Source organism: Oxyura jamaicensis, chromosome 6 (genome assembly GCF_011077185.1).
Source record: "Oxyura jamaicensis isolate SHBP4307 breed ruddy duck chromosome 6, BPBGC_Ojam_1.0, whole genome shotgun sequence".
Classification (NCBI taxonomy): Eukaryota; Metazoa; Chordata; class Aves; order Anseriformes; family Anatidae; genus Oxyura; species Oxyura jamaicensis.
This window is the reverse complement of record NC_048898.1, coordinates 28,876,159-28,900,525: the sequence shown is the minus strand read 5'-3', so window position 1 is coordinate 28,900,525 and position 24,367 is coordinate 28,876,159. Positions and strand designations below refer to the sequence as shown.

Below are 24,367 nucleotides of genomic sequence, written 5' to 3'. Positions count from 1 at the left end.
ATAATTAAAAAGAAAAAAAAAAGCCTCTGTACTACTACAGTTGCATTCAGCAACTCTTCAGTTTGGCTTCCCGTGAGAGCTGAACCACGTGCCTGTGTAGGACCTTTCTACGCTAAGGTTCTGCTCCTCTCCGTTTTGGTGGCTGTAGCTGTGTCAGTGCAGGCGCCTGTCCTGTACCCGCACCGCAGCATTAGGCCCTACCTACCTGAAGAGGTGCTGAGTGTGCGGTTGTCACTGCCCTGTGGAGTCTCTCCAAGCACGTCTGGTTACGTGCCCACAGGCATAGAGGGCCAGCGTGCCCTGAAACCATGAGGGGCAGCCATAAGCCCACGCGTGTAAGCTGTCTGCCTGCCTGCCCGAATGGCAAGGTGGGTCCGGAGGGCGGCCTGCAGATGGCGTGGGGAACGCCCTGGCTTGTGACATGTTCAGGTCAGGCTTTCGCTGTGTTTGCCTTGCTCTGTGCTGGTGTATTCTAGCTAATCTAAGGGTTTACCTGCACATTTTCAACACTAGTACAAAGCTTTTGAATATAAACAAGTGCTTTTTTGTGTTCAGGCCAACCTCGACAAATAACCCTGGTGTCTCTGACCTTTCCTTCCTCACTCAGAGGGCTTTTCCTCTGCAAGAACCTGTGCTGCAAGCAGTCAATACACAGCCCCGTTCTGATGTAGGGATCGTAGGTTTCAAGCCCCTCTGTATTTTAGCAAATCCAGCGGTGAATCTTCAGAAGTGGTTTGTGCTCGCTCCCAGTGAGACCACTGGCAGCCTGTTGGTGCTGAGCCGCCGCAGGAAGTCTGGTTACGGTGCCTCCAGCTCCCTTTCATGCAGTAGGGTGCAGGCTAGTGAGCGCCTGTGCAAGCTGCTCAGGGATGCAGATGTGGAGAAGCTGTGTTCTCCTTCCAGGCTGCAGGACCAGTAGCCTCTAGATTACAGGAACTGGTAGCGTTTTCTCTGGGTGCGACTGCTGTGTTGGACATGAGGAACCTAAATCCAGCTCTGAGATCAGCAGAGTGAAAAGAAATTATCTTTAAAATTACTCTTTCATAGTCTAAGGATTTGCTTTGGTGCTCTGTAAGTTCATTTCTCCTGTTAAATATCTTACAGGTTAGCTTAACTGATGCAGGAAATGTGATTATTGCATTTTGTGCACTGCTACCTGTCCGTAGGGGCTGTAATGTGTAATAGATTTATAACCTGGTCACTACTCTAGTAGACCTATTCTGGTCACACACACTGCTAATAATAGAAATGCTTTCTGTGTATTTATATTTTCTCCTAAATACGTGAATTGCTATCTGTATTCATGTATTTATTCTTTTTCCTTTAGATCACCCAGTCATATGGAATCTACAAGAAAAGCTTCTAGTAGTGAAAAAGGGACAGAATCCATTGTAGTTTTAGATCCTGTTGCCACCGGTGGGGATCGGATGTCCGAAAACACACCGCATCAGAACAAAACGAGAGAAGGAAAAAGCAAGCCACTGCCTAAAGAAACTAACGTAGAGAAAATAAAAGAGATAGACAGTTCTAACTGTTGAAACCTGTTCTGAAAAAGGCCGTACCTTTTGGGAATCATTATCTGGACATGTAAATTGCTTAGGTGTGTTGCTAGGGGCTACAGTCTGTACTCCAAAGTTTTCAGTAATGCAGGTTGAAATGGTCTTTTGTATGCAGTTTTGTTACAAGCATTAGTGTTAAACAACTATGTATCACTCAAACTCCCTTTCCCATTTTAGTTTTGCAGGTATGGTTAATGTTTTCTTAGATGTTGACCGTTACCTTCCTTTTTCTTAAAACTGTGTTTGAAAAGGCTTTTTAATTTTTTCTTTTATTGAGAAGATCCTTCGTTAAAGGACCATTCCAAAGCTTGCCAGAAGCCCCTCGCATCCCTCTTGAACTGGTCAGGCTTTGGGTTAGACCTTATGAAGGCGATTACACTCACCTCAGCTTCAGTATAGGGGTATTATTAAAAACAAATAAAAAAAACAGGTTTTAGACACACTGCTTTAAGAATACTTTGATACTACCTAAAGCAAGGTCTTGTAGGTCTCCTTACTGCCTTCTCCACACAGGCCACTTTGATGAAATTGAAAGCACAAGCATAACACTTCTGTTTCAGTTTCCCCCGTAGAGAGCTAGCCCACAGACTGAAAAGCTGAGGCAGTGCAGCATGTCTCTTTGGTACCAAGACTTCTGGTAACGATAGCCAAAGGCAGAAGTTTGTGGATAGAGACTGGTGCTCTCATTTGGATTAGCAGCTCTTCAAAGGAGGATTTATCTCCTGTTTATTTTTGTTTTGTTTTGTTTTTTATTATTTTTGGTTTGGTTTTATTCTGAGGTAGCAGTTTGGTACTCATGCAGCTGGAATCTGCATGTGCTGCTGCAAAAAGTAAGTTATCCTAGGCTCCCGTGAGTATGGACTATGTTTGGGATTCAGTCATTCAAGGGTTACAAGTTATTTGGAATCAACATTTTTGAGAACTCCTAGGTAAAACCCAGTAGCGTTAATAAAGATGCCTTTGCTTTGAACCTAGTACGGAGCGGCGGCATTAAGATCTTCATTCGGTAACACTCTGGATTTCTGTACTTGGTAACACAAACCCCACTTTCCCTCAGCCCTTATTCCCTATGCAGACAGTGAGATAGGTACCTAACTGACCTGCCGCACTGCCAGTTCACTTGCCATTGTAGTTTCTTTTTAAATCCAACGCGGTATCGCGTTCTTTTATAATGAACAAACAGATGTAATCAGGGATTTACCTAAGGAAGATTGGTGTAACTGAAAATTGGGTGGTCACATACCTGAATGCACTTGGGTTACTTTTTATTTAATGATTTGGAACATTGATAGTATTGGAGGATGAATGTTCTGAGTTTGTTAGTTTGGCTCTGCATGCAGTTGTCTGGTGATTTTCCTAAAAATAAAATGATAGTAACGAATGTGGTAGTTTCACATCTTTTTTGGTGTTTTTGCATGTTTGCTAAGAAAAATCTTGGATTTGATCTAATTACTGAATATGTTTAATTCCTAAACTTAGGGAAATTTGTCTCCTTATTTGATACCTTGCTTTCTGGAGGGCAGCGGTGGTTTTGGTGGTTAATTTTTCACTTATGTATCTGTTACACTGAATTTTAAATGCAACATTTTATATATGTATTTTCCTCAAATTACTACTGCTGTATTATATGTTCAAATTTTCAAATTATTCAAAACCAGGAGTTAAAAAAAATTCTTTTAAACTATTTGTTACCTACAATATAAATTATTTATTTATCTTTTCACTGTTGCTTATTAAAAAGACTACTGACAAGTTTCCCAGACCTTGTGAAGTTGACTTGTTATTCCCTGCCTCAGGCTTCCTATTGATGCAAATTACAGCTTTGTGCCCTACATTTGGGGTTTGCAGTGATGCACTTGTATTGCTAGCTAGCTAAAACTGGAGCAAAATTTCCCTTGTAGGCTAGATCTAAGAGCAGCACTGAGGTTGTGGGGGGGGGGTGGGGAGAGGCTGGAGCAGCATAACAGTTAAGGCCTTTGTTTTTTGTAAAATGTGGTGGTTTTTTATTTATTTATTTATTTTTATTTATTTTTTTTTTACTGTTTGTCAATAGCTTACTCTGTGTGGAGAGAGATCTCTACTTTCTCTAAACAAACATTTAGTTTTGACGTTAACACAGAAGCATTTGTTTGGTCAATTTGTAAATACAGCACAGAATTTTGCAGTATTTTCAAACTCCAGTCACTGTTCAGTTACCTTGGTTTCAGCTGGAAGCAATGGGCTTCTGGGAAAAGCAGCTAATGTTTGAATGCTTAAAATTTTTAGCTGAAGTACTTGAAAATAAATGGATTAAGTAGCAGTCAATATATGCGTTCCTTACCAAAATTATTTTTTAGAAATTTACCCAAAAGTTAATTTGGGGGGCAACTTAGGTCAGTGTGCTGTTATCTGGGAGTTGTGCAGGTAAACTGTGAACCTGCCTGGCTGGCTGAGAGGGCTCTGGAGGCAACAAATCCTGTGCTGGGGGAGGAATTGCATCAGTCAGTTGTTTTTCTGGCTGTGTTTCTTCAGCAAAATCAGTAAATTCAAAATTTGCTTCAGACCCTGTAACAGAAGAGAAAAAAGAAGCCTGTTTTTATGTTTCTTGAAATTCAGTATCTTGAAATGTTCTCTGATGCACTCAGAATTTTGTTATTTTTATTGTTTTTTAAGAAAAAAACTTCCACATGATGCTTACACAAGTCTCTAAAACTCTCTAAACACTGTTAGAAGTCTGGGCCTAGGAAACAAGGGATCAGGTTGGATGGGGCTCTGGGCAACCTGATCTAGTGGAAGGCAGAGGGTTGGAACCAGATGGTCTTTAAGGTCTCTTCCAACCCAAACCATTCTATGATTCACAACAGCCTGAGCTGGGTATTTATTGTGTTCCCTTCTTTGCTAATCATCTCACCTTGCTGCTCACCACCTTGGCTCTTGCTGTCCCCCTTTTTTTATTTTCATTTATTTATTTGTGAACATCCTTCTTCCTCTGCACCTCCTGCAAAGGTTCCCATCGGCTGTCTGTGTTTGCAGGGCAGCAGGCAGCGCTGTGGGCTCCTGTTGTTGTGGTGCTCCTGGGCCCAGCTGCAGGCCTGCTTCAGTTGGTCCTGGGGGGACTCCTGATGGGTCAATGTCACCTCCCAGCTACGCACCACTTACAGAGTCCTCTACTGCTCAGCTCTCCAGTGTATTTTGTAGCTCGCAGCCCAGCCAAATGAAGAGTTTGGTATGCGGCTCAGACATGCTATCTCAATATTTCCCTGCTGTTGATTTAGTTATTGGATTTTATTTCTGCCAAATGATTAACGGTTTCAGGAATTGATGCTATTTCATTTCATGAGATACAGTTTTAAATATTTGTCAAACTCAAGCTCTTTTGTTTAGACTACCTCCATTTGAATAGGGAACATATTAATATTGTTGAGGCAGTTCAAGGTCACAGTTGTTTATAATTATCTGTCTTGCTTTTGAAAACATTCTGTGAAACTCATCAAAATGAATTTGTTTCTATTTTTTATAATGACTATAAATGAGCAAATGGGAGATTTCCAAAATTTGTAATATTTTCCAGTATTTTATAAAAAATACTTTGTTATATAATGTTTGCATGTGAAATGCTGATATGCCATTCATAGAACATAAAATGATGAGAAACAAGATCAAATGACTTAATGCTCCTTCGTTTTTCTTTTAGTTAGCTATAATAAATTTGTGCAAACCCTTTCCTTCATTTCTTCCTCTCCTTCCCCTCAAGACTGTATCCCTTTATTCTGTCTTGATTGATACCTGAGCAAGTGAAAAGTGGCTCTAATGATCTGTTAAGCATTTAACAGCCTAGAAAATGGTGCATAAAGAATATGCAGATCATGAAATGCAGACAGATGCATACAAGTGGCTAAGGCTGAATGTGCATCCTCAACTTGGATTTTTCTTGGGTTTTATTTAGTGCTTACCCACGCAATTGTAGCTTTCCAAATGCATTTTGCTGGACATGGAACACAAAGGGGTTGTGAAATGACATTTTGTTAGCAATATATGTTTAGGGGCTTGAGGGAGGTGGGGTATTTGGCCTAAAATTCCATTTTGGCAGCTTTTCGGAGAGTTATATGCATGGTTTTTGTTTTGTTCCTTTTGCACCGTGGGCTTCAAGACTCCTACCAATTAATTCTGGAAAAAGGCTTAATGTAGGCTACTCCTCAAGAAGGGGTCTATTTTAACATTCAGTAAACAGATAATCCATTAGGACAACAATATACATTGTGGCAAGTGCTATCCTAGGTTTTTTTTGTCAGCGCTTATTTATAGTCTTTTGATTTCGCTTCCCTCCTGTGGTGCAGTTTCAATCATTCTCCCTCCAATCTTTGTTCTCGTATTCATTGCAAGCTGAAAACAAAGTAAGAAAGAAGCTCATACGTAGCGTTCTATTCTTGGCCAGTTCTTCCTCTATAGCAAGAAGGCGGTTGTATTTGGTCACCCTTTCTCCACGGGAAAGACCTCCCATCTTGATAAACCTGGCACCCAGTCCAACAGCCTTAAAACAAGAAAGTGCGTATTTTAAAACTATATGGTTTGGGAAGTGATGTCACTTGTAATTATTATACACAGTATCCTACTTCTAACTTAACAATCTTATCTTTTTACAAATAATAAATGTTCTTGATGAAAGACTTGCTGGATGCAAACAATAATTTTCACTGGCATACAATAGGAAATTTTATTTGCAAATGTAGTTTTAATACAAAAGACTAAATATTATTAGTGTTAAATTTATATATATATAGTATTATTACCATTCAGAAATGTTTTAACTCACATTTTTTATAAACTAATGCAACCAAATAGATTCTGTGCACTTCTGAATATACTCCCTGATTTGGCAAATTTACTGTGTGTTCTCTTCAGACTAAATTAACTCTCTGTGGGGGGAAAAAAGCAACTCTAGAAAAAGCCCGTTTCATAAAATGTTGTTTCTTTCTCACACAGAAACAGGCTTTCTCCTAAAAAAAAATAGTTCATGTTAAAAGCAGTATTTTGGCAATTCTGCAATTGAACAGCTTTCAATACTTACCAGATCCACAAGGCTATCATCAGAAGATTCTCCATCTGGACTTCCTAATATGGTAATATGTCTTTGACCTATATGTAACAGGAGTGTAAAACCTTCATTAGTATATATTTTATAAATTCGACACATAAATTGGACTTCTCTCTTTTTTTTTTTTTTTCCTCCCCCCTTTGGGCATTCTATGGTTAAATGTGAACAGCAGTAAAACCAATGAAACCCATCTCATAAAAATGTACACTATATTACTTTGCTACCACTATGGCATTAACAGTACATTGTCTTTTATTTTCAGCATGGATAAGGAAATATCTAACATGCTATCCTACATCTTATCTCTAGCTGATGTTTCTGGTAATGTATCCTACAAGCCAGGAGGCTGTTCTATTTATTTTAAATATGCTCTTTATTATAGTAATGATTTTGCTTCGCTATAAGTTTACCCTCATGACTGCATGAAATGTTTAGATTGCTATTTACTCACTTTGATATAGTGATTCTGGGCTTTTTGAAAGAATAAGGAGAAGGAAATTATAAAATTGGATACATTAAATTTGTCCATATATTCCTTGACTATAAAGGTAAATAAAAAAATAAAAAAATAAAAACTAAAAAACTGCACAAATACTGTTACCACAAAGGCTTAATAATATGTAGTCAATAATTATGTAAACTGCAGTTTTAAACATTTTGGACTTGTTTGGATTTCTTAATTATTAATGCTAATATTAGTCAAAATTCAGATTATTATTCAGATCATTTATTTAAATTCTATTACCTAGCTGTACAACACTTAGCTGCAGTGTCAAAGGGCATCCACATTCAGAACATCCACAACATATTACCTTGCTAGAGTTGAAGCCTGCATCCTGTTTTAAGCTCCTGAACACAGATGTGTGAATCAAAACATGAATTTTAGTTTCTTCTGACAAACGTTTTCTAAATTTGAAGTGGTGATTATTAAATAAAAGTATATAATATTTATGGATGTAGCAACACTATTTATTGACTTGTAAGGGTTGAAAGCAAGTGTTTTAACTCCTCTACTCACCATCTAGAAGTCCAGTAAATTCTATGAGGTCTGATACCTTGGTTTGATTAATGTATTTCAGGACAACACCACTGCACATCGGTACGTTCATACTCTGGTCTACTTTAAGTTTGGAAATATTTGTGGCAACATCTTCAGCAATCAGGTAGCATTTGGAACCAAGAGCACAACAAATGTTATTCCATTGTTGTCTGTCCTGCATAAACAATCAAGTAAATATCTGCAGTTTAAAATACCAAAAAGAATGAAAACCCTAACTGAGATAAAAATTAAAAAATAAAATACAAAATTAGTTTGTCTTTCATCCTAAAGATATTCTCCATTAGAAGCATATATTTTATATTTTAAACCTGTCAACCAAATAAAAATAAAATACAGGAATTTTGTTTGAATTTTAAGATTTTGCTGGAAAACAAGTATGCTAATCTGGAATTAATCAAAGCCAGTTGGACGCAGGGACAGTTTTAAATATTTCAAATTAATTGTACGAGTTTGCTATTTTAATTGCCTTTCCTGAATTGTATTTAATTTTCATGGACTATAAAATAGTTTTCAATTGTTTTATTTAAAAGTCTCATTATTGTGATAATATGTGAAGTGTCATAATCTTTATTTGAATATAAATTAAGGAAACAGGAGGCAGCCACAGACTCAGTACAGATACGAGGAGAGGATGATCAGACCTACAGGGAACAGCCAAATACAACACTCTCTTTCTACCAAACCTCCATTTTTTAGGGTCTTTGTTTCTTGATTTTAATGCACTGAGATTTAAAGAGAAATAAAGGATAAAAATATGTAAATAATTTGAAATAAGAAATTTACAAATTAATTTTTCTTTATGTCCACAGCATATAAAATTCTCATATTAAAAACACATTAATTTTCTAGCTAGTAATTCTGCTGATAATTCTCGGTGTATGGATCACGGAAACTTGTACCTATATACTTGCAATATGAAACTCCATTCCTATGAAATTTTCAAGCCCATGTGTAACAGAAAATGAGGTTTTTGACGCATGGACAAATGCTTAAACTTAAGCCCTAAAGTGGTCTGCTGTCTGGAATTGTTGAATTGGTACCAGAGCTAATCCTCAAGGACCTAATTATCTGTGGCAAGGATGTGGCTTAGGTAAACTTTGCAGATTTCTGAGGAGGGGAGGAGGAGAGGCGTTTTCTTTTACAGTACTCTATTTCAAACATTACTTCACGATCTGTTGCAATTCTTCTGCAGATTGTTCTGTTGCAACTATCTTTTCTCATAAGAATTTTCAAAGTTTGCAGCCCTGGCAGGAGTGGGGAATAATCTGGTGTTTTGGAATATAGGGGCCAGTTTGAAACAGTGCAGGGAAGCAAGCCTACCTTGAGTGAGATAACAATATACACCAATATTTAAAATAATAATAAAAAAAGTTCTTAAAGTTTCAGCTAAAGACTGGATTTTGCAGTTCATCTGTTTCAGAATTATTGTTTCAGGCACTTGGCAGATTCATAAAGACACTTTGGTTTCCCCTTCATTCATATTCATCAAATTTTTTTAAAGGAAAACAAAAGTCGTGTTATGTATAAAAAAAAGTGTACAATTCCACAGCAAGAATAAGTTTTTATTAAGTTGTGCAGCTGTAGAATCTAGGTCACAATTGTAGCTTCTGCTTCAACTACGTTTTTATCTTTTTTGTAATATATGGAAGCTGAATTGTATGCATAAATGCTAATATTTGAGGTTGTGCAATTTCTTTAATCCAACAATAACCTGGTAACATGCTTAACAGTATTCTACTTTATTGTAATCTGTTGCCCACACTCGATTAACCCTTTGAACTTTGATCACAGTGATAAAATAGACTTTTAAAATTCTGCTGAGCAATGGTGCTATTTACAGGTTTGTTCTGGCTTCGGGTAGAAATCTCCATTGTAAAGAATAGCTGTGATGTGATTTTTTTTCATTTGTTCTAAGAAATGTATAACTATGTCCAAATTTTTAGTTTCTCTTGCCTAATGTAATAACATTTATATACCATTTGAATTTTGTAATTTTATTTTACAATACAATTTTAATTATTTACTTAAATAAGAAGGAAAATGTAGTAAAAATGACTGTAGTTTAGCAACCTCAACCACTTAAAAAAATAATCCTGTTATTCCTTACAATATTTGTACCATCCATATTCTGTTCGTGATAGATTACTTTCTATCAGGAATTAGGTCAAACATATTGAAAAATGTTATTGCCAATCACAGATACGCAAATGAATTATTACCTTTTTTTTATACTGGTATTTCTATACATAAACACTCTGAAAACAGAAGCTTCATATTTTGTATGTTTTGTAAAAATGTGAAAAACTCAGTGGTCTCAAATAAACTATCTTACCTCTTTCCTTAAGGGATCTACTAATGCAATAATAAAAGGAAATTTATTAATCAGTTCCACATACATGTCAACCATTTCATCAGGACTTTTGAATGTTCCAGTAAGTATTTCATATTTTCCTTTCACCTAGTAAAGTAAAAAGTGTAAAAGATGAGTGGTAATACTTCAAAAAAAAAAAAAAGAAAAAAAATAGTAATGTAAGCTTGCAGGTCTTTTAACACTAGCATCTCCATGAAGGCAGTGGATTGTGTGCTCTTCAATAAGTACATGTTCACTTGCCTACTTTATTCTATGTCTATGTGCACATTGTTACAGAAATATTTGCCTCAAGTAACAGTACACTGCAGTGATCTCATGCCAAAGATGTCATTCCCAAAACAAAGGGGATCTCTTTCAGCATCTTCTAGGCAACGCTGGCAGTTTTATACAACTTTGTCATAAAATTGGTAGTATTTGGTATTTTTATTATATCTTTTATGAAAAATCTCTCTGTACTTCAAAAAAAAAAAAAAAAGGTTAATTCTTATTCCTCATTTTCATTAAAAAATATTGCTGTGAGAAGGAAGCATACCCTCAGTACTCAAAAATAAGACAATACCTTTCCTTGCTTCTTTGTCCTCTCAGAAAAAAAAAAAGTAAAAAAAAAGTTCTCAACTAGTCTCATTATTATGGGAAGTATAAGCTGCAACATACAAGGATGATTAAGGGAATGCTATCAAATTGTGCCAGAAAAAACACTGCTTTACTGACTTTAAGAGTACAATAACAAAGTTATAGAATTGCTGATAATTATTACTTTTAATTCATTCATTAAGATCTTGCTCATTCTGAAATAGGATTAAGACATCATAAATTGTCAGGAGAGCAACTGTTTCACAAAATACACTACTAGTAGATTTGCTAATATAGTATACCTAAACACGCAAAATCTCGTGAAATACTAAACCAAATAGAATAGCAAGTTTCTTTTTCTGCTTAAAAAAAAAAAAAAAAAAAAGATCTTGGAAATAGGGGCAAGAACATAAGGACTTCAGCTGGAGATAAATACACTTTATCTTAAAAAAAAAAAAAGAAAAATTAATAAACAGAGAAAAGGAATAAAGCTCACTAATGCAGGCAGGCTTATGTCACTTGAATGTAAAGGTTAAATCATGAAAGTAACAGATTTTTGCAAGGCATAACGGGGGGTTGCCTTGGTCCACTGAGCCTTATTCCAGGCAAGGTGCATCAGTATGCTGGTACAGCTGCAGAGGAGGAATGCGTGTCAGCATTCTCATGGCTCCCACTGCACCAGGCGACTGGAAGGAGGTCTGCATGGCTTGTCCCCTTGCTCTTACAATCCAGTAAAGTATCTGCTACACTTGTAGGACTGATTCAAAGATAATTTATAAATGCAGAGACAAAACTTTTGGTTTGCTTGTGGAAAACAGATATGGAAGCTTCTAAGTGCGTTTGCAATACAATAGTAAATTGTTAACAAATAAATATATTTCTTTAAAATAAACCAACAAAACAGATAATGAAAATAACTTACGTAATCCATTAATTCATGAGCAGCACAATTTATTGCTAAATACACATCTGTTCCCAGCTCCAGACCTATGTTGTTGCAAGCTGTTTGCATTAGGAGTAGAGGTTGTTCTAGATTATCCCATCCTGTTATTAGGCAACCTAAGTGTGATACTCTTTTTAAGGCCTGTGGCTGGAAATAAAACAAAAATAATCTATTTATTTACACATAAATAATACTCACATATGTATTCACTGTCATTACAACCTGCCTTCAGTTATCAAAATATAAATCCATTCTCACAAATTGCTTTAGGAACTTTAAGGACAATTCTCTATGAATAAGGGGTTACCAAATGCTAATAGATAGAAAACGTATCATCCTTGGAAACGTGTCTAGTCATGTAGTTCCCATTTTTTATGGCCAGTACTGGTTTACAAAAATTGCTTCAGGCTCAAAAGTAAGTCTGACTAAAATGAAGTTGTCACTGTTGTAAAGAAAAACCTAGGAAACTTTAGTAGGCAGTCCTTCATTATAAGACACCAACACACTGAAAAAACAGGTGCCACTTATTGTTTTAATGATTTCTTACACTGCCTATTTTGTCATTTGTCCTTTTTTTCCTCCAAAAAAAAAATCAAATTAGCATGATGTTTTTACCACTTTAAAATTCAGTCCCCCTTCTATCTCCTTTAGTTTTCTCCTATTTAAATACATTATTTTTTTCAGAGAATCTAATGCATCGCTTCCTTAGTTTTACCTTAAGGAATTACAGCTTGCTACTGCAGTACACAGAGAGATAAGAATGTGGAAATTAACCACCAGAAAAATAGCGGCCAGCTGATTAGCAATGACAGATTTTGTGTGGTTTAAGCAACAAAACTGTTTGAAAACTTCTGCTCATCCTGTCTTGTATACTCCACAAACGCAACAATTCTTACCTGATAATATTTTAATTAGTTCAGAAAGGAAAGCAAAACCAGCATGGCATTTCCATCTATTTTTTTGAAAACTCATCAATAATCTACAGATTTTAAAGTAAACAAACAAAAAACAACAACAAAAACAATTTGAATCAGAAAAAATAATGCCCTGCCACTACTGCAAGTGCTGTCCTTCAGCTACTTGTTCCTATCTGCCATTATTGATAACCTCAAGCAGGAACTGGGAACCTCATGTAGCATGATTAAGATGGGAGTTGTTTCAAGAGTTAGCAAAGAGCACAATATGCAAGCCTTACAGGTAATAGTTTCAGGCTTACCTGAACAAAGGGCATGCATTCTGTTGGTGCTACAGGCCCACATTTGGATGACTTAACAGGGTTTTCCATGTAAGAAAAATGTCTAGGTTCCCGAAGAATTCCCTTTTTGTTAATGGTCTACAGGAAGGCAAGGTATAGTCAGAGGCATCTAAATTACCATGTAAAATATGGGCATTTGGAGTATTTAAAAGTCTTGCCTTGACCTTTCCAAAGTGGTAATGTAGATTAATGTTTCATTTCTTAAGAACATTTTGGTTCCCTGCTGTTGTTAATACCTTGTTGAAGGCTTAAAATGAAAATCTCTTTTCTTACCGGAGCTTTCTTCCCTGTATTATGTGCTTTGCCTTTCTTACTGTCTGCTAGTTGAGGACTGGGCTGTTGGGAAGGTAGGAAGAAAGAAGCAATGAAAAAATGCTATGGAAAAGCCCCAAAATTACAAAGAGGTATCAGAATTAATTAATTAATTAATTAATTTATATATATATATATAAAAAAAAACCACTATTTTTTAGACCAAAAGTCTGAATTTTGGTCTAAAGAGATTGCAAATATTTAATTTAGGATATAGTATTCAAGACAAAGAAACTCTAAGCAACTATCTGGTTTTATTTTGTGGTGGTAATTTATTTCAAATGCTTATTTCTATTTTGGCATTACCCTAACCATTATCTGTTTTTCAAAATATTCCCACCTACCCATCAGTAATACCAGGGTTCTAGCAAATGATAATCTAGACTCTGTAGTAGGAGAAATCTAACAACCTCACTTTGCAAAAAGCATATAAAAATACTGAGCTTAGTATTCTACTGCAATAATACCTTGACAAATATATGTTACATGTGGGTGAGACTTAGCAGGATCAGAACCATATGTTCACTCTGATATCGTTCTTTCCTAGTGGACTTCTCCTGGTTCAAATAATGAACTAGAAAGTCTTCCTATGCCTAGAACAATGCTTTATTCTATCTTCATTAATTTAATATCACTAAATGACCAATGTTTTACTCATCTGTCAGAAACAAATCTTCTATTCTGTGCCATAAGGCTAAATGTGATAACGTGCTAAATGTTCTATGTTTAAGCTTAAACAGACAATAGCAGTAGAAATGTCAAGTGAAGTGTATCACATTATTAACACATTTTTATTGTACCACTTTGCCTGCAGGCTCCAACAGTCTCATCACTTCTTTCTGTATATCCAGAACTCTTTCTATGCCCTGAAATGAAACAACAGTATTCTTCAAAAGAAAGATAAATTATTTCATTCTAACAGCTTAAATCAGGAGAGAGAGCACGCTTTTAAATGCAGACCTCAATATAGTATTAAGAAAAAACAAACACTCAAACTTCCATACCAGTATCTCCCACCCACAGGTGAGTGCAGTCCAGTGTCCAATGATAAGGGGTTAGTAGCAGTGGAATGAACAGAATTATTGGATTATGCTGCTGAGTAAGAAAGTTAAAAAAGTGGTTTCTTGGCCAAAAAGAAGTAAACAATATCCTGGTCTACTTAATATCCGAGAAGTGAGAAGATCTTAATTGCTGTCCACAATTGTGATTTTTCTAAGAGTTCCTAACTGGAAACTCTGACAACATTTCCAGGAAGCAGGAAAAGAATCACTGTCTTTGTTGTATACATTGGGGAATGGAGGAACACTCCAGTTAAATGAATCCACTGCTTTTAACACAGGGCTGTTTTTCCTTTTCCACTGAGTTAGGAAAAGTTTAATGCTAACTTTGTAAATCACAGTTCATTTTCTTAAACTGTGACAGTGAAGGCAAACTGAAGGGGGCAGAAGTCGGTTACAGCTGACAACAGATCAACACAGGAGGACCTGCTACGCTTACTGCACTGCAGCAAGCAGCTTGCTACTTTCCCATGAGCGCTAGGAGGCATTAAGTCTTTGAGAGGTACAGAATTGGTAACCTTATTAAGAGCTCTTGGTGACAATTCTAAAAATCTAAAGGAAAAGGAAAAAGAAAGAGAATCGAGCTCAGCTATTTGTTCAGGTCACCAGCATACAAAGTAGAAATCAGAGCCCTAATGTAGGCATCTTGTGCAGATACATTCTTTAATGCAACACATGGCTAAACAAAAAGAGGGTGTTGACCCAGTCTGTCTCATCCATCCTTCTTGCCCCTTGAATAGATTTTGTTCTGCTTTGTATTCCCATCTATCTTCACAATTTAATTTTTAAAGAAATTTGTTCCCAAAGATTTTAAGCTCTGCTGTGAATTTGTTGAGTTTTGTTATTGTATATGTGCTGCAGATCAACTCATACTATTTATAATCGAATAATAATAATTAAAAAAAAAAAAACATTAAAAAAGACTAGTCTGTTATTGTTGTATAATAGAATTTCTCTGCATCTTCTTCAAAGCACTGATTTTTCCTGTATACTAACACATGCATTTTAAACTTAAAATGTTCATGTATCTTCATTTAAGTCTTCATCTGTTTAGCTCTTTTAATGTTCCTTGTGTTAGAACTCTGCACTAACATTCGTTAAAACTTTGACCTTGTGAGTAAACAAAAAATTAAAAATATAGATTCTAAGGATTGTATTGAAAAGATCTATATATTCACATGCATGTATAGTTTATGTGAAATTTATAGAATATACATTTGTATTTATTAAAAAAAATGATACAGTACCTGTTTGAGTGATAAGTGAGTTGGTGGTATGAGCATGACTTCCTTTACTAATTTCAGTTTTGAAGGTGAAAATTTTTCACAGTTCAACAGAGTAATCATTGGAAGTGGCAGAGTCATTTCTTTAGGTGAATCCTGTAATTGGGAGTACCGTGTGAAAAAAGTGTTAAAAAAGAGAATCATTTTTAGATATATAAATGTATATTTTAGTTATGGCACAGGGCCAGTTCAAAGCCTGCCATAGGGAACTGTCTTCTGGATATATTTTATGAGGTATATTTAATCTCACTTTCGTGAGGGACTCCTGACTTCAAAATTCTAGAATTGTAGTAACTGGAATAAAATAAAGTAAATGACAAAAGTCTCACATACCTGATTATATTTCAGCAGTGCAATATGTAAGTACAATGGGATATGATTAATAGTGGCACCAGCCTTAGCTACAGCAAGTGATGTTCCCCCAATAGCTAAGCTGCCACAAAGCACTGGTTCAATGGGTTCTGCAGGTGGGATTGTTCTCTCTGTAATCGACATCTTCCCTGTGTGAGACAGAAAGTAGTAGCTAAATATTTTATTGGTTTAAAACATGTACTTATGTACTGTGGTTGTGCAAGCAAATAAAAAGTCATGTTTTGGTAGTGTAGTCAATATGTAACAAAAGAGTCAGTTCACTTTTTCCCTTAAACTTGTCATTTGCTTTATATGAAATGACCTTACAAGTAAGTAAAGTATCTGGCCTCACACTGATTTCAAATGTGATTCAAATCTCCTTCAGAGATCTTTCAGCCACTGAAATCTATGTTTATATGCAGTAATGTCACACCATTTTTCAGGTTCTTTTTATAAACATGTTTTCAGTAGTCTTTATTGGCCTCCTTATATGCTCAGCTTTTGCATAAACATCTTGGAATATTACATTATAAGCTGATTGGGAGTGCGCATACTTGATTTCTTCTAATAATGAGCATGAAAAAAGATCGGCCTACTACAGTTAGGTTTTCCAGAAAGAGAACAGATCAGGTCTTTTAAATATTCCATACATGTAGTCTTGGTAAATTTTCAGAAGAACTTACTTCCCCTTCAGATACAGTAGCATAACTTTTGTCAAAATGCTTGAAACCCCACAGTTCCCACTACTATACTTGTTACCTACACTTCTTACCAGTAAGCACCTGTGTGAAACTGATTCTCAAAACCCATATGCATTGGGTATTTTTTGTAAATCTGACCAGCTACTTTGGTTCCTAATAGGAGTGACACATACACGTGTTAATTTGCAGTGGAAGTTTTAAATAAAATATAAATGCTGCAGGATACAGCTCTGATAGGCAATAAAATATGCGCAAGGACCTTAAGTGGATACACAGATTACACTATACATCATTCACATGCTGCACATAATTTCTGTACCTCTTACATTGAGGATAAAGAGCTACACACACGGAACACTGGTAACCTAGTACTGAGCAAGTCCGGTAAATGCTGTGTCTTCCAGAGATTCCTTCCACTACACTATTTTTAAACCTGCTAAAATGACACTATGGATGCTCTCTCTGAAAGCACCTGCTGCTGAAAGGTGCCATCCATTACTGCTCTCCTGTCACAAGAAGCTACAATCATTGACTCCTAATACTGAGATATTGGTTCCAGCAATAGTATTGCAGTCAATGTTACAATCAAATACAAATAAATTAAAATAAATAAAAACAACTAATACAGGTATCAGTAGAACCTTGACTAAGCATACAATATACAGCATGATGATATCTGGATGGACCTGACAGCTTCAGATGTTCTGTTTCAGGTGAAAGGAGAACTTAAGAGTACACATACAGAATGTATTAATTGGGAGGTCTTACTGGTATTTTATGAGAGTTCAAATTAAACTGGTAAGTAGATGGTAATTTGCCAACATTTTATGCCCTAATAGGACATTACATGACAACGGGAAGATCTTTTTTTCTGAGGATAATGCATACATGGAGGTAACATAGCATACTTTTTTCCTTTCTTTTTTTTTGCTATATATAGTAATCCTGTTTCTCTACTCCTGCACCATTTTTTTCTTCAGTAGCATTGTCTGCTTACTTCTTTTTTCACTCTGTATTTCCTGTCTTTTCCATGTCATCCCCTTCCTTTTTTCTTTTTCACTTTTCACCTTTATTTCCTCCTTTTGTCAGTGTTAGCCACAACTTTCCCTTCCTCCCTTTCTCTTTCCATACTTTTCAACTTCTATCTTCCTTCTATTTCCATTTTCCTTTTCGGTTCTGATTCTTTTCTTTCCTTATCATTTTCATTTTTATTCTTCATTTGCATCCTCCTCCATTCTTATTCCTCACTCTGAAGAGTAATAACCTCCTGTCTAAGACAACTGTAAAACAAAGGCAGAAACTCTGTTCAACAAATGCAAGCAAATGATGAGAAAACTGTGTGTTTCCCTCTCTCATTTCTGAAGGAGGAACTGCTGTGAGCAGAAAGATTTAGGACAGAATAAATGAACCCCTTGAACGTGTGACAGTACTCTTTAGTGTCCACAGAAGTATTTTAGCATCTTTATCAATACTGGTATTACAGGTCTTACAGAAAATATAAAAAGGAAATGAACTAAAACCTGGTTTTGCTGCCTTTTTTTTCCCAGATAGTGCCACTGCTGATGGAACGCAGGAAGTAAGGGGAAGAGGGGCTGCTGCTTCTTCTTCCTTTTGCATTTCTTTTTTTTCTTCTACCTTTTTTCTAAAGTATTCACTGAGAGAATAGGCATAAAGATTATTGGTTCAAAATAGCGTTAGGCATGTGAAAAGTAGACACACTATACTTGCTAAAAGAAGATGCTGGGAGATGGATTAAGAGCATCTATTTGAGTTTCTGCCACAGCCTCATTGTGTGAAGCTGAGTGAGTCAATAAATGACTGTCTTTTGGTAGTTACCTGCATCATTGGGTAAACAAAAAAAAAAAAACATAAGCAGGTATAACAAATCTTAGTGAGAAGGATAAATTTGCATTGCATGGGTAGTAACAGACAGTAATCCTGTCATAACTTTATGACATATAACAATTTAGCCTGAATTGCTCATCCAAGAGGTCAGTTGTTCAGTTGTACACTATCATCTGGGTGGTTGCAAGCTCAGAGTAGCTGCATTTCAACTACGTGCATGAAGTGGAAATTGCATCCATGGTCACACAGACACCCAATTCAGACAAAGGGAGCATGTAAGCTACATAAGGTAACGTTAAGTAATGTATTAGTCTTTAGATTCACTTCAGATGGAAGAATTTCTTTCAAAACGAGTCCTTACTCTCTTGAGAAAGGTTTCCAACTAATCCACTTGAAAGGCAATTAGGTCTGTTTGCCACAGTTTGTGTTAAGTGTGGCAGCCCAACACCTACCCCTCCAGGAAAGCATCACTGCATTCAGGCAGCTGAGAGAAACACTTCCAACTACAGACTGAACAGGACGACATGCCACACTACTGCTCCCAGGGTGAAGGAGGCCGTAACACTGCCAGGTAGTTTCTCTAACACCAGTAAAAATACATTCAGATACATGCAGTGTTTTTACCGCAGGGCTTTTTTTCTTATGAACAAAAATATTTATTTGTAATGGAAAAATAACGGCCATTTTCACTTGAGATTCCCCTAAGAAATATTTGCCTGAAACAATACTTGTGACTGTTTACTGGAAAAACTTTGTTCCCAAGAAAGTGTAGAATATCAGCTAAAAGAAACTAATTACTCCAAATAAAAATCCTTTAGGAGTACCCTGCCCAGAAAAAAACACTCCGATAGATCCTGAGAACACTATCTATCTATCTATCCATCCTGTGGATCTAGCTCAGTGCAGAAGACATAACACAAAGGCCTTCTATACCATTTTTTTCCCTGCAGTGCAATGAACAGAACAAGCAGAATTTTAATGTGAAAAAGCTCCCGCCCCCGATTAAACTGGCACCGAATGAGTTTCTTATACTCATTAACACGTTCAAGCATTTTTTCTCAGACTCCTATTCCCCCCCTCCCCCCCCAAAAAAACTAATTCCTATAAATCCTTATTAAATAAGGCTAATTTTCATATCACTATTATGAAGCAGCAGGAAATAATATACTGTAATATATCCTAAATGCACTTCATATCATAAAAAGAGACAAAAATATTAAAGCATTACTGTATATGTTTTTCATTTACATATAAATTAACAGTATTTCAAATGCAATAACTTGTTTTGCAGTAACATAAAGGAGTAGAAATCACATGCAAGACCTACCCAAGCATCTTATCAACTTCACACTGGTCAGTAGGCTTCAAGTCCCTTAACATTGTGTTCAGGGATTCATTCACCCATTCCACAGCAGTGGTAACAGTGTCATTTCTTTCTTTCTCATCACCTTCAGTTATTTCAGGTGAAGCATTTTCGGGTACGTGAGAATGAGAAGACATTATAACAGAACAAATCCTCTGCAAAATAACGTAAAAAGACTTAGAACGCTATTTCATTTTTAATTTGGAAATGTCATTTGAAAGAATAAGAAGTAAATGTCCTTACCAGCTCTACAGGCACCTATCTGCAGAACTGTTTGTTCCACTTAACTAATCTCTTTTCACCTCCTTCCTGGTCTCTTAAACTCTGATACTCACAGACCTTATTCAAGTTTCTCCATCTAAATTATAACTACTTAAGCCAAAACCCTGTGACAGATCTGCTTTACATACACCTTTTGTTATCAGAATAGAATGGAGTTATTTTAAAGATCATACTGTCATTATGACATCTTCTATTGCAGTTGTTGTTAGCTTGTTGTACCATGATTCATCAGCATTTATGGTTAACGCTATCACTCGTTATCACTTGTCTTATTTAGGTATTTTAAGTTTATCTTTCTGTACCCCAAAGAACGAACAATACTTACAAAACTCACCCAATGGAAACATCATTTATAGGTATCACAAAGCTGCCTGTATTAATAGTATTAACTTTACATACTGTGAATATATTTGAAGTTATATTTAATTCCTTTAAAATGACTCCTTTTAGGGATCAAGAATGAAATGAGTCATAGTTTAAGTGCAGGTGAGATATATGTTTGACTTAATTATCACCCACATCATCTCAAAGTAAAAGTTCCTTCACCTATACTTTGTTGACACTGTACTATTCTTTAGCATTGAATGTAGATGGTAAATGAACTTACAGGGCTAGACATGGCTGTAAGGAAATGCAACACGATACGTTGTTAAGAGAGACAAAAGTTTAACATACAAAGATGCTCTGTCATTACACTCACAAAGTAAGCAAGTGTTGTCCAAAAAGTATTGTCTAATTCACAGAGCATCAAGTTTTCATAGTTGTTGGCAGTGGCTAACTTTTCATGACATTTTTGAGTACATACCACATTATGTACTCAACTAGTGAGTCACGGAGATTCATCTTTTCACTAAAGATGCAAACTAAGATGTTCACTAGGATATGAGTACAATGGTACATCTCCCTGATACTGTCTTATTAAATAAAATAAAACAGGAAGAAGGAGCTCATACCTTCTCATAGTTTTTAACTGTACAATATATTTCCACTTCTAACGTTGGTTTACCAACTCCATCAAGAACTTTTCTTCCAGCTAATTTGCATATTACTGGAGCTTTTGAAAATGTAGAAAAGTAGTTAGCCTTAAATGAAAGAGAAACAACTCATCAGAAGTCAGTTGCTACGCCAACAGGTTTTTATTCCATTAAACAAATTTAGATTATATCCACCGTTGAGCAAATCTATTTGTATGTCCCAATCTTCAACACACTTGAGTTACACTGCACATTTACTTCCACAGCATCTGCTTAAGAATCATTCCAGAGAACAGATCCAACTTAAATGGAAAGTCCAAAGTCATATCCAGGTTAGATGGACATGTGTTTTATTTTACAAAGCTAGTGATGGGTATCATCAAATATCTCCTTAGCCCTCCCAGAAAACAGGTGTTTGCCCAAAGCTTACTTGGATTTACACTACATAACAAAAACAATCATTGTGCTTGCTATTCATGTGCTACCCATCTTTCCCTGGTGATGGCAAAACACTTGGAGATAGTGAAATGCTTCATTTCCACACACTTTCCCATACTATTTTTAAGAGTTACACCCTATTTGTATTGCTTGCAGGTGCTGTATCATCACTAACAGCTGTTTCATTAGTAGGACTCCCTACGATATTTTGTCGATACCAGATATAACTGGTGTGAGGCCCACGCTCTTTTCAAGAAGAGCTGAAATGTGCCCAGTCTCTGTTATTGCAACTGGCCCATGGCATCAGTGTGCTGAGCAGCAGTTTTACTAGGGATGCCCGCCAACAGCCTCCCAAGGCAAAGTACCCTCCCTTTGCACTGAGACCAGCAACCAGCGTACAGCAAAAAGCTGTGATGCTGCACAGAACTATCACAGCCGGGGCTGCCTGAGGACCAGAGGACACTCGAGAGGGGCATGTGGAGGGTCGCAGGGAACCTTGGCCGAGCCTCCGCCCGCCCAGAGGCAGCAGCAGCCCCGCGGCCTCCCTCAGGAGCAGCCGGGGCGGGCGCCTCACGCACTGCGCCCCTCCCCCGCGGTACCAAGGCCCCGTAGAGATCTGCGGGGCGCAGCGGGAAGAGGGCGTTGAGCGCCTCCTCCATCCGCTGCGGCACTCGGTGGCCCCGGTAATACTCCGCCGCCTCCCGCCGCAGCTCCCCGAGCCGCCTGCCGCCACCACACGGCTCCATGGCAGCGCCCGCCGGCCCCGAAGACAAAATGGCGGCGCCCCCTCTCTCTCGCGAGAGCCGAGCGCCGTTGGCCCTGAGGCGGGAAGCGCGGCGCTGAGGGGGGGAATGGCGCCGGGCGGGCCCCGGGCAAGGGGGAGGCAGCGCCGTGTGAGGGCGGCAGCGCCCCCGTTGTCCTGCGGCTGGCCCCGGGGGTCCTGCAGCTGCCCCCCGGAGACAGGGAGGGGTGGTGTTTGTTTGGTGTCTTTCCTTGGTGCGGCGCTGGCTGTTTCCTCAGAGGCTGGTTGTGATCCTCCAAGTCAGAATGCCTGGGGCAGGCGCTCTTCAGTTTTAAAAGTCGCCGAACAACGAAATTGTGTAAGATTATCATCCTGAAAGAGAGACAGATTATGGTTTGTGAAATGTCTAGTGAGGATAACGCCGCAAAATGCCCCAGTAACTCTACTTCTGCATTTAAAAGCCCTTTACTTTCAATGAAAAGAAACGTTTCACAACCTAAATGATCATTTTTAGTCTGCAATTTCCTACAAAAACTTTCACTTTGTTACACTGTTCATTGGTAATTTTGTTGAAGTAACTGAAAATGGAGATACTTAAAAAGCTGTTAGCTGCACACTTCCTCAGCTCTAAAATCAATATGTGTAGACCTTTGCTCATTGTATGTTCACTTCTCTGGGTTGGGCGATAATGAAGAAAAATCCCTACTGAATCATTTTCTTTCCCTTTCACATCCTTCAGAAATAGCACGGTACCTCTCTAGAGAGTTAAACCCTCTTTTTTTTTTTTTTTTTTTTCCCTCCTTTTATTTATCCCTCAGCCTTTTCCTCCGAAGAAGTTTTTAAACTGACACTAGCCGTGCCTTAAAGAAGGGAAAGAGAATAAATATCTGGTGAGGTTTTGCTGGCTGAGAGCAGCTCAGTGCGGTGGGCCGCTGCTCCTCAGGGCGCGTTGCTCTTCCTGAGGGGCTTGCGCAGGCGCTCAGCTGGGTGTTCTGAGAGGAACGGACTCAGACCTGCATTGCTCCTGCCGGCTTGGCCCCCAGCATTTAAGTTTTAATTACGTAGTTCTGTAAGAATGTATTTCTTGAGGCGATGGTGCCCATGTGGTGCTTTGTGGGCATCTTCTAGGCAATACAATGTGATTTGGCACAGGTATCTGCTGCTAAATTTCAGTTGCCTTTAACTCGCTTTCCCACCTTCCGCCGTTCAAAATGTGTTGTGGAGAAACAGCGTTGTTTGTTGCTGTATTGGTATTGATCAATAGTCTGGGAAAACAAACTTGTCAATTTTCCCTTGCTAGTTTCAGGAAAACAAAGAATCAAAGGAGATTAATACTCACTTTTTAAAATTACCATGCACTCCTTTTATTTTTAGTTAACCATTTGAAATGCTAGTATGGATTCCCCTCCCGACTTATCATTTTAGGTTCACAATCAAGTGAACGTTGCATGAATTATCTGCAGTCGTGTAATTTCCATTAACAGTAATAGGAACTGCAAGCATGCAGAAAGAGGATGACTTATCCTATGATCCTACCTATTATGAAGTATTTAACTGATTAAGGTTAGGGTACTGCAAGCCACTTCATACCATCGGTGAACTCTCTGCAACCCCATTATCTTCATTAGGCTTGTGTGGGTGTAATTAATTGGTGTTTAGTTAACAGTTGTGTTGAATGAAAAGAACTTAGTTCTATTTCTCTTAGTTTTATTGGCCCCATAGTGCTAACAGGCTGAAGTGTAATTAAAAACTCACTAATCAAAGTATATGTAGTGAGCAACAAGGAACCCACCCTGTGAGCAAAAGCATGTGACTGGTGTGGATCTGTCCTTTGAGAAATGAACAGGTGCAAATAACACCCTAGGTTAGTTCTTTTTAATTTTTGAACAATAAAAATGTTCACTTACATCAGCATTTACATTCAAAAGCACCAAGCCACCAACATTGTAAGTGTGCTATCGTGACTTTCCTAGGGGTGGCCTCTACACCACGTTCCGTTTATATGTTTATATTCGTGTAATATTTTGGGTGGATGGAGAAATGAGTTTTGTATTTCTTTCCAGAGAAGCTGTACATCATTTTTTTTTTTTTTTAACTGCTTTTGCCTTTACTCTAACTCCTTTGCCAGGAAATCAATTGTTATCAGCTACCCCTCATTTATGATACAGTACTATTTTACATTA

At 37.4% G+C, this 24,367-nt stretch overlaps 2 protein-coding genes across 5 annotated transcripts in view; one reads left to right on the top strand and one right to left on the bottom strand.

Annotated features, from left to right (window-relative positions):
* SHTN1 (shootin 1) overlaps nucleotides 1–3,321 on the top strand; it is a 59,351-nt gene extending 56,030 nt beyond the window's left edge. The window contains exon 16 of one of the 2 annotated variants that reach the window (XM_035329884.1): nucleotides 1,328–3,321. In XM_035329884.1, coding sequence (XP_035185775.1) covers nucleotides 1,328–1,538 — 211 coding nt within the window. In that variant the 3' untranslated portion in view covers nucleotides 1,539–3,321. The remainder of the gene's footprint in view (nucleotides 1–1,327) is intronic. The other variant, XM_035329883.1, reaches the window with a different exon arrangement.
* A 274-nt stretch (nucleotides 3,322–3,595) lies between these two features.
* Nucleotides 3,596–22,345, bottom strand: ENO4 (enolase 4). 3 transcript variants are annotated; one of them, XM_035329887.1, is made up of 15 exons: nucleotides 22,042–22,344; nucleotides 20,984–21,112; nucleotides 19,713–19,903; nucleotides 18,061–18,194; nucleotides 15,822–15,988; nucleotides 15,453–15,584; nucleotides 13,948–14,013; nucleotides 13,109–13,171; nucleotides 11,560–11,727; nucleotides 10,026–10,151; nucleotides 7,652–7,847; nucleotides 6,607–6,674; nucleotides 5,952–6,069; nucleotides 3,881–4,103; nucleotides 3,596–3,849 (listed from the first exon to the last, which is right to left on the bottom strand). In XM_035329887.1, exons 1-14 carry the CDS (start codon nucleotides 22,186–22,188, stop codon nucleotides 3,928–3,930), a joined length of 1,881 nt encoding a protein of 626 aa, XP_035185778.1. In that variant the 5' UTR covers nucleotides 22,189–22,344; the 3' UTR covers nucleotides 3,596–3,849; nucleotides 3,881–3,927. The 3 variants fall into 3 exon arrangements, with proteins under 3 accessions (XP_035185778.1, XP_035185776.1, XP_035185779.1); XM_035329885.1 differs by having other exon boundaries at nucleotides 3,596–4,103; nucleotides 22,042–22,343; XM_035329888.1 differs by lacking the exon at nucleotides 13,948–14,013 and having other exon boundaries at nucleotides 3,596–4,103; nucleotides 22,042–22,345.
* Nucleotides 22,346–24,367: the final 2,022 nt, after the last annotated feature.

Bases quoted from the DNA above. Each gene is read 5' to 3' on its own strand.
- ENO4 (XM_035329887.1), bottom strand. From the start codon at position 22,188: ATGGAGCCGTGTGGTGGCGGCAGGCGGCTCGGGGAGCTGCGGCGGGAG. The intron at 13,172-13,947 runs GTACAATAAAAA...CCTTCCCAACAG, and splicing joins TGGAGCCTGCAGGCAAAGTG to CCCAGTCCTCAACTAGCAGA. The intron at 6,675-7,651 runs GTGAGTAGAGGA...TGTTACATATAG, and splicing joins ATTTACTGGACTTCTAGATG to GTCAAAGACATATTACCATA.